The sequence below is a fragment of the Antrostomus carolinensis genome, unplaced genomic scaffold (assembly GCF_000700745.2).
Source record: "Antrostomus carolinensis isolate BGI_N321 unplaced genomic scaffold, ASM70074v2 scaffold1731, whole genome shotgun sequence".
Lineage (NCBI taxonomy): Eukaryota > Metazoa > Chordata > Aves > Caprimulgiformes > Caprimulgidae > Antrostomus > Antrostomus carolinensis.
In genome coordinates, this window is record NW_010291790.1 from 21,985 (window position 1) to 32,285 (window position 10,301).

The following is a 10,301-nucleotide window of genomic DNA, read 5'->3' on the forward strand; positions in this document are numbered from 1 at the left end:
GGAAATACTAAATTGGGTTCTCCAGGACCTCATCACGCCTCTCCTTATCAGTGCCTCCACTTGGTGCAGTAGGACCATTGCAGCCATTGCCAGCTTTTGAGGACATTGAACTCGTGCTGTTCTCAGCTTCTGAGAGAATATAAAATCCTGTAACAATGATTAAAACAAATCCATAATCTGGGTCACAGGGGCTTCCCTTTTGCATTCCTGATGCTTTCTAGTTGATCAGACAAACAAGTTGACAGCAGCTGCTGCCAACAAATGCTGCAGGCTTTCTGATGGAAATAATAGACTGCTCGGGCAAAGGGCATCCAGCTCAGGAATGAGATTAGACCTTTATCACTCTGCTGGAAGTAGAGTAGATCACTGGCATGTGGCCAGGTTTCATGGACTAGAAATTCCCCATCTGCCTCCAAAGGGACTCCTCACCACAGAAGAACTGGAAGCTCTCCCTAGCACATGATGGGGCAAAATACTTCAAAATTGCTCATAATGGTGCCTTGTCTTAACAAGAAGAAGCCAAGACAACACCTTGCATGAATAAGCCTTCTCTAAAATTCACATTAATACTCTTGGGCAATATTGAGTTTGAGTAGGAGCATTGCCTGTGGATGAAGGTGTTGGATCCAGCCAACCCAGGAACTGCAAGGCCAGGCTGTTCCCTCATCAAAGACACTTGAACAAAAGTAGCGTACACCATGTAACACTGACAGTCTTAACAAAAAAAAAAAAAAAAAAAAAAAGCCAAACCCAAAAAACACCAAAATAGTAAAAAAAAAAAAAAAAAAAAAAAGAAAAAGAAAAAGAAAAAGAAAAAAGGAAAAAAAGAGAAAACCTACATACAGAAGCTGATTCTTGCACAAAGGATTTGTGTTTTAGGCTGGAAACTCAAGAGCCTGTGATATTAAGTGGTGATATTTGTGGATGGGTGTGGAATAAAGTCCAGTCTGAAAACAGCTCCAGGCTCTTCTCTTACCTCTTCTCTGAATGCAGCCCATGGGTTGTGATATGCAAGATGCAAGTCTCCAAATAGGGGAAAGATCTGGGCTTGTTGCTGTCACGGCCATCACTCATTCCCCTATGCAAGTTGGGCTGCAGCCAAAAGAAATTACATTTCTTGGATGATCATTTATGGTCAGGCATTTCTCCTGGCTAAGGCAGCTAAAGCCTCACTAACGTGAGATGTCTGGGACAGCAAAGCCACCGTGATAGGGAAGGATCAGCGTAGGCCAGCCCTTTGGGAGGATGGGTAGTTCAAATCCACCTGAAGCCAGCAGAGATCTGCTCATATACAAGTTAAAGAAGGAAGAGCAGAGCACAGACCCAGGCAGATATTCGTGATGGAAATCACCTCTGTTAGCATTTCACTTCTCCACTTCCCAACCCTCAGCCCGTGGACCACAACCTGCTCTCACAAGCTGAGAAAGAGCTGCCGTTTGTGTGAACCTTACCAAGGTCCTCCTGGAGATGAGATGACCTCAGCTTGGCAGTGGGTGCAAGAAATCTACTTTTCATTAAAGAAGGAGGCAAGGCAGGCTCTCCACACTTCTAAAAAATGGACCATGGCAAGACCTTTCATACCTTCCTTTCTCATTCTGCTACACATCAGTGGAGAGATGCTCCTCAAACATGCAAGCAAAATTAAATTATTAAAATTAATTACAGTTCTGATTTACTGTTCCTTGTGTGAAACCAATTATTCTGAAAAAGAAGCACGAAGTCTGGGTCCTACCTTACCAGGATTATCTGACTTCTTATCAGGTTGTGAACTTGTCATTTTGAAGTGGCACCTGTACACCACAAAGCTGGCTATAAAGCTACAAATGCCTTGTGGATCAATAGAAAATTGGTGTTAAGGTGCAAGCTCAAAACAATATAGAAATACTTTCATCTGTGGTGAATTGACCCTCAGGTTTAAAAAAAAGAAATAAATAAAAAAGCAAGTTAACCGAATGTGTTCTTCCACACTTTGGCACAAGAAGGCTTTCCATTCATTAGTGATTTATGATGGCATTGGCGTATTTTTATGTCTGTCTCATAAAAATCAGGAATATTAAGTAGTGCACAGTAAAACTAAATATTTCATTTTGGATTTGTTTGGTTGGGTTTTTTTGTTGGGTTGTTTGGTTGGTTGTTTTTTTTTTTTCAAAGTGCATCCACCTTAGGGCAAAACCAGTTAGACAACCTGCCTCCCTACAGGCAGTCTTTCATTGGGCACAACAAATCCTGTTCATGTTGGTCTGGAGTTTTAGGAGGTCATTTCAATGAGGACCCCGGGACAGAGGGCAAGATGGGGCTTAGAGTCACTGCTGGCTTGCTAGGGTTGTGATTTCAGTGATGGAGCTCCTGCACAATCACTTATCCTTCTCAAAATCAGCATCTCAAACCACTTACGTGTTTTAAAAAAGGTTTAGTTGAAAACTAAAAAGAAAAAAAAATAAATAAAAATAGAGCAACACTTCCCTGTGGGTCTGACACCCACATACTTGCAGCCTCAGATCATATTCTCCAAGAGGCAACAGCAGGGCCTTAAGGAGCCAATATTCAAGAAAAACAAACCAAAAGTAATAATAATAATAATAAATACCCACAGACACTTATAGTATCACCTTTCCCACTGCCAATAATCAGCATTTAGGGATTTCCTCAGCTGGTCATTGCATCCAAACCTCTGTCTTCTATGAATTTGCCTTGTCCCCACGTTACTTAATTTACGAGTTCTCATTTTGTGGCCACCAGTTACACAACTTGGCTGTGTGCTGCGTTTGTTTTAAACCCACTGGCTGAACAGTCTAGCTCCTTCTTGCATTGTAAGAAACAAAAATAACCCCTCAGTCACTTCCTCAGCATTGTTTACAGCTTTACAGACCTCCCATACCCTCCCTTAGTCATCTCTTTTCCAGCTGAGAAGAGCTGCTGCACCTTTCCTTGTATGGGAGCTTGCCCTCACCTCCTTACCCTTTATTTCTCATAGTTCTGCTGTACAATAATGCTTCTGGAGGCACTTGGTATTGCCATATCAACCTGCAATATTTTCCTAGTCTGCAACTGGGACTTTTTTATTTTTTTCCCCCTAGATTTACTTATCCTGACTTCAAGTCTGACCTACAGACCTAATATTAAAAAACCTTAAGGGAAAAAAAAAAAAAAAGAGTCCCAGCACCCATCCTTCTAGGATGCCATCGCCTCCATCCACCACAAGCAACAACTATTTGCTCCTATGTGTCTCTCGACAGTTATTTCAAAGAAGGAAAACCTTTGTTTTCTCCAGCAGCAGCTTCATCCCTTTAGTGAGGCTCCTCACCGGGGTCTTTGCAAGCAGCTGGATCACCTTTCTCTACCTCCTTGTTGATTCCTTCCACCGCTCCTCCTAGACTGGCAAAGCACCACTTTCTCATGCAAAACCCCTGCTGACTCTTTGCCCACTCCACAATATCCATCCATTCACCTACAGCTGCTTCATCTTTACTCACACAACCGTTCAGATCTGGGATTTGGGGAGGTGGAGGACACTCCTGCCAGATGCTCAAAGGGGGTAGGCTTAACATCCCTTTGTGGCCCAGCTGCAGCTCTCACCCTCCCCAGCCAACCCTTTCATCAGGCTACCTCCATTTGCATGCTGATGGACTTATTACTCACTTAAATCACCTGCTAATGAGTCCACTCCCTCACTGAGGGGTAGATTAGAAGCTCTGCCCAGAAGTGCCCTCCTTAAGTATCTCAGTTATCCTCATTCCTCCCCCCCCAGGTGTTAATTAAGGACACATGTCAAGCACTGTGGAGGAAAAAAGGAGGGGGGAAAAAAAAACTATTTGGGTAAAAAATAGTAAAAAACATCACTTTGGATTAATAGGGATGTAATATATTTGAAGAAGGGCAAGGTATGGAGGAATCCATACCTTTAATGCTCTGGAAGGGGCTATGAGGAGCTGGACCACCTGGATGCTCCACTTCCCACCCCAAGGGAGATCAAGGTTTGGTTCACCAAGCCCTCAGCTGAAAGACAGTAGTTAAAAAGCAGCTTCAACAGGTGGGTTAACTCCCCACAAAAAAACCCCCAACAAACCCCAGACCCAAATATAAGGGAAAACAAAACAAAAAACCACCCAAAACAACCAAAACCAAAACCCCAACCCCAAAGCTTTCTGTATTGTGTTACATCCATAAAGATTTTCACCTGCTTGCTCTGTTGGGGGTTTTCATCTTTCTGAGCAAAAATGTTCAGTTTTCTGCTCTGTGTCAGGAGAGGTGAGTGAAAAAAAAAAACAACTTTTCTCATCTTAACACCTGTGGGTCGATTTAAGGACTTTTGTAACCCTTTCTTGGACTGTATGAGTATGGAGAGAAGTTTTGTTCCTCAGAGAAACATTTTTAGTGACACAGGATTTCAGTGTTAAACATGATGTGAAGATTGGTGGAAGCAAGAGGAGCATCAGCATCTGTTATAAAGCTTTGTTAAAAAAAAAAAAGTTATTTCTTGTGCTACAACTTGGGGTCAAGCCAGTTTCTGAAAGAACATAGGAAGAAAATAAAAAGAAAATAGTATTTCCCCGAAAAAAACTAATTTCACCACAAATTACAGTAAAAACTATGTCATGTCCCACCCTCCCAACTTCTTCTCTTGTAAGATTAACAATTTTATGCCAATATTGTCACTGGGTGCAGCACAGAGAGGCTTTCTGATGATGCTTCTGTGAAAGCATCTCCTCGAACCTGTATCCACCATGCAGAAAAATCATCTTGGGAAAACCATAGTTGGAAAAGTGATCCAATTTTCTCTTCAAGTCATTGAAGCCATCTGCATTAGAATCACAGAATCACCTGGTTGGAAAAGACCTTTGAGATCATCAAGTCCAACCGTACCTGTCCACTACTAAACCAGATCTCTGAGCACCTCATCTACCCGTCTTTTAAATCCCTCCAGGGATGGGGACTCAACCACCTCCCTGGGCAGCCTGTTCCAGTGCCCGAGAACCCTTTCAGTGAAGAAATTTTTCCTGACATCCAACCTGAACCTTCCTTGGCGCAACTTGAGGCCATTGCCTCTTGTTCTGTCATTTGTTACCTAGGAGAAAAGACACTCACTTGCCTCACTACAACCTCCTTTCAGGGAATTGTAGAGAGCGAGAAGGTCTCCCCTCAGCCTCCTCTTCTCTAGACTAAACAACCCCAGTTCCCTCAGCTGCTCCTCATCACACTTGTGCTCCAGACCCTTCCCCAGCTCCATTGCCCTTCTCTGGACACGCTCCAGCACCTCCATATCCTTCTTGTAATGAGGGGCCTAAAACTGGACACAGTATTCAAGGTGCAGCCTCACCAGTCCCCACTATAGGAGAATACTCATCAGTGCTGAGTGTGCCTCCATTGGTGCAGGAGCTGTAACCTCAGGGCTGGTGTAGGGCTGTGGAATTCCAGAATGTAGCTGGGTTATTTTTTAGCCAAGTGCTGCAGAGATGCAAGGTCTATAACAAGCCAGGGATTAAGAGTCCAGAAAGGGCTTTAAAAAAAATGTCGATAATTAGACAAACTGGTCTATAAATGGATATGGAAGGGAATAGGACCTTTAAAACCTGTCGTACTTAAATACCTGTATACTCAGCTCCAACCCCGCCGAGTTACAAGCTGCTTTCTTACTCCCTCCTTCAGACCCCCGAAAGGCAACACTCCAGAGGGGATCTCACCAGCTCCTTTCCTGAGCTGCCACTAAACTGGGTGATCCCAGTTTAAGGCATGAATAGGGCCAGCACCGCACCCTCATGCTCCGCCCGTGTAGTGGGGACAACGGGATCGTGCTTATGGACACTCTGGCAGGGCTGAAGCTGCCCTTCCACCGGCTGTGCGTGATACGGGACTTGATTTGAAGAAGAAATGAAGGGGAAGGGTTGTATTTGCGGAAGACTGTAAAGCTGTGCTGCCAACAACCAGTCGTTAGGGGAGGCTGCTTTACAATTTTTTATTGTTTTAAATAACAGTATTTAACTTTATAGAGCTTTATTGTTAGCTTTTCCAGCCCTATAACCAGCAAGTAAACAAGAGGTGCTAAACATCCTTGTCCACCAAAACCTGCTTCTTCTATTAGCTCTACAATTTTCTTAGGAAAAGTATTTTTTCTGTCTTTTTTTGCGGGGAGAATAATTTGATTAGAGGGCAGATGGGTTGGGAAAGCCCACCCTGAGATGCCTTTTACTACGGGTGTTACTGGATTGTGTGTCATGTGCTGAAATAACCTGTTTCTCTCCGTATCATCTCTTTGGATTGGAAAGTCGCAGGTCCAAACACACCAGCCAGTTCAAAGTCAAGGGTTTGCCACATCCCACCTTTGCCATATCTGATCAATATGAGTTCAACTTCCCATACCCTAGTTTTTTTTGAGGTTGCAACTGTTAATTCAGGCATTTCTGAAATATGGAGCATCTGCTGATGGGGTGATGCGGGACCACAGTGATGCTGCCTATTTTTTCCTTGGGGCATCCCAGTGCTCCCACCCATCTTCCAGGTGCCCTGTACTGGGGGCACGGACAGCTTTTGCCTTTGACTCCCTGTGACCACATATACAGGTCAGAGCTCAGGTACTATTATTGTACATTCCTGAGCCACTGTCGGCACTAAATGAATATTTTGACTTCTCAGACTGCCGAAGACCTAGCACGGGTTCAGGTCCTGGGGGACTGAATGATGCACGGGGACAGGGAAGACTGAAAATCTTTAAAAAATGGGGTTTCAAGTCTTAACACATATAGGTTGCATTGTCATAGATTGCTAGAATGGTTTGGGTTGGAAGGGACCTTAAAGATCACCCAGTTCCAACCCCCCTGCCATCAGCAGGGACACCTTCCACTAGACCAGGTTGCTCAAAGCCTCATCCAGCCTGGCCTTGAACACTTCCAGGGAGGAGCAGCCACAGCTTCTCTGGGCAACCTGGGCCAGTGTCTCACCACCCTCACAGCAAAGAATTTCTTCCTAATATCTAATCTAAATCTCCCCTCTTCCAGTTTAAAGCTATCACCCCTTGTTCTGTCACTCCCTGCCCTTGTCCAAAGTCCCCCCACCCAGCTTTCTTGTAGGCCCCAAGGCCTTGTCACAATTTTTTGTTTTCTAAGAGATGTTACTAAATAAAATTTCTTGGCACTCTACTTGAAGAACAAACCTTGAAAGTTCGAATGGGGCAGAAATGGGAAGAGATCCTGACTGCTTGCTGAGATGTGGTAAGAGAAAGGGGGGGCAAAAAAACGTAACCAGCCCAAGCAAACAACCCACAAAACCATTGCTTTAGTGAAATCTAGCCATGAAACTAATTATTCTGGAGACCTGCTACATTAGCATCCATCAGGCTGGTGATGGGCATGGGCTACAGGAGACAGATGCAACCTGTGCTTCACCTTGTGTCAGATACTCAATGCTGACCTGAGCTGCTCCTCTTGCCTAAAAAGGACTGCTGAAAATACTCTTTTTTTTTTTTTTTCCAGGCTGAAAAAGTGAAGAACATAAGCAGCATAAAGTAATTTTTTGTTAATGTGCAGACAAGCGTGAAGATGGCCAAACCACCTGAAAAGATGGAGAACATGGTACTAATGATGACAAGAAATGGCACCCAAGGTTTTTCAGATGGAAATAATCACTTTATTAAGGTATCTGAAATGCTGAAGTGTACTGGGTCATGCTGGTACTAAAATGTGTCTGCAAGGGTGGAGCTGGGGGTGACGATGCCAAGCTCCACATCCACCCAAGCACCCCTGAGTGTGGGCAAGTTCTGATACAATGTAATTCTGAACCAAAAAGATGTGTCATTGCTATTTAATGCCCCATGAACATATTTTTTTGCTACTTTCAAAGCTTTCAAAGCTGTGTTGGTGTATCTGGGAAGGAGAGAGTGGTGGAACTGTATGGAGAAGAAAAACCCCTAAACCTAATGACACTATTTTATATATACTAGAGATAAAATATGCCACCATTAACATCTGAGCCGAACTTATCTAAATAATCACTGAAGCTTTTATTTATAGCCAAGTACTTTCATTGCTTCAGTGCCATTGACTTTTAATGGGCATAATTGTAATCAGTCATAGTAAGTATGTTAGGAAATAGCAATTTTTTAAAGTTTATATTTTTAAAAGTATTTAGGTTTGTTGTTTTTTTTTATTTTTGAAACTTTGCCCAATGATTAAAGCACTACACTCAAGCCTTTGAGTCACGAACTCTTTGAAGGGGCTGCATCAAACCCCAGCTCATGCTGTAACCCCGGTAAAAGCCATTCCCAAGCACAGATCCAGGATGGTAAGACGATGTCACCAGCGATGTCACTGTGCAAACATCACTGTGACCTGCAGATTGCCATTCAGCTTACGGCACCTGCAGCGTGGTGGGCACAAACGCCCCGGTGTGTTTAGGTGGCTTAAGGAGCATCAGTGTTTTCCCCTCTGGTCTGGGGCAGTTATGGCCATTGCACAGTCTGCCTGTATGCCACCCAGCCTTAAAATGCTGGAGGAAAGCTGGGGTGGCCCCTCGCCTGTTGAAGAGGAAAGCTCCTTTTTAATTCCTTCCCTCTAACTGGGGCTGTTTGCTCCCTCTTTTGCATCTTCTGTAGCTGGTTCAGCACCAGTTGGTACTTGCACATCCCTTCAAGATCTGCCCTTTAGGTTTGTACTCAGCCATCCCAGGTCCTCAAGGTCCCCAAGTAGGTGGCATTAACGTTAGACACCCCAAACACTAGTGAGCAGGTTGCATTTTAAAAACAAGATGCAGCACTGCTGGAGCATCCCTGGAAATAGGCCGTGGCGTCTCTAAAGCCACCCAGGATGTACTGCTTTGCAGTCAGATTTGGACTTTGGGTACAAAGTGCTTTTCAGTTGTGCAGGGAAGACTCCAGGATGGTTTTGAATCCCAAACACTATCCCTGGACTGGAGGGAGGCATGGGACAGAGATAGGTTTCCTGCCCACCAGCCCCATGCCACAGCCCCCCCTCCCTTCACACAGATTTACACCCACTTGCAATAGGAAGAGAGTACAAGGAAATAAACGAAGTAGGAAAGAAAAAACCCAAATGTTTGCTTGCAGCTTTCCCTCCCCGCAAACCAGCCCCAAAGGGACCAAACTCAGAGTAACAGGCTGCAAAGTAAAATGAAAATTAAGTCTTTATTGGAGCAACAATTATCCTGGTGGAGATGGCTGTGCTCCTCAGAGCCTGTCCCGTGGTCCAGCACAGCCCCTCTGGTGCTCCTTTGCTCTCTCCTCACCCCAGGGAAAAATCAAGCAGGAGGGTGTTTCGCTGCCAACTTCCCTTCCCAGAACTCTGACCCGGTGCCTGTCTCTGTCCCCGCGTCCTGTGGCTACCCCAGCACATTGTAATGCCTAAAAATCAGCTGAATAAGTAGTGATAACCAAACAGCCCTTACTGTGGGGTGCTGGCAATGAGCCACTCTACTCCCCCCTCTCTCTTTGGGCATTTACCCTGTCTGGGGCATATCTCCCCTCCCATGGGGCAGGAAGGGACGTGCAAGAGGCTTGGGTTGATTTTAAAGAAATCGGTTTATTCGCTTGCAAACAGATGGTCGCATCCCTTTGACCTAGATTTAAAAACCCAGTGTGTACAAAGTCACAGTCGCGGCTTGAAGAGCACAAGGCAGCACCCTCAGGAAAAAAAAAATAAGTCATTAAAAGTCCCGGCGTTATGTACAGCTAAGTGCCAGCTCGAGTATTCACAACACAGTAACGTACTGCAATTAGTCGCTTAAAAGTAGTTCCCTTAAGAAACAACCTTCCGCTCCGGCAGGGCCGGAGTCCGTCCCATCCTGTCCATCCCTCTGTCGGTCTGTCCGGCGATGCTCAGTGCCGCTGGCAGGTGTGCAGGCGGGAGGCGTCGGTGGGACCATGCTCTCGCTGGAGGCGGCATGCCAGCCCCTCGGCACACTGGCACCGCTGGAAGATCTCCAGGCCGTGGGTGCCTTTCCGCCGGTGCCGGGTACACACCTGCCCTTCCCGCAGCACCGGTTTGCAGATTTTGGACCAGAAATGACGGGCGCAGCAGAGCCCGGCTGCGCAGTCTGATGAGCGTAGGCAGAAGTCACCTTCCTCACCTGTGTGGAGACAGTGTGGCGTGTGCTCAGCCAGGGATGCTCCCACTGGGGACAGCAGGGCAAGGTGGGCAACCCCATGGGGTACAGCAGGGTAGGGTGGGTATCCTGGACTGACCCCACAGGGGACAAGAGGACAGGGCTGGCATCCTGGACTAATCCCTAGGGAACAGTGGGGGCAGGGTGACCAACCCCATGGGGGACAGCAAGGCAGGGTGGGCATCCCAGAC

At 45.6% G+C, this 10,301-nt stretch overlaps 1 protein-coding gene across 1 annotated transcript in view; it reads right to left on the reverse strand.

Moving 5' to 3' along the window:
- Positions 1–9,823: 9,823 nt before the first annotated feature.
- LOC104531720 (dickkopf-related protein 1) overlaps positions 9,824–10,301 on the reverse strand; it is a gene marked incomplete at its 5' end in the record, with an annotated part of 889 nt that continues 411 nt past the window's right edge. Inside the window, one exon of the mRNA XM_010176711.2 lies at positions 9,824–10,074. Coding sequence (XP_010175013.2) covers positions 9,824–10,074 — 251 coding nt within the window. The remainder of the gene's footprint in view (positions 10,075–10,301) is intronic.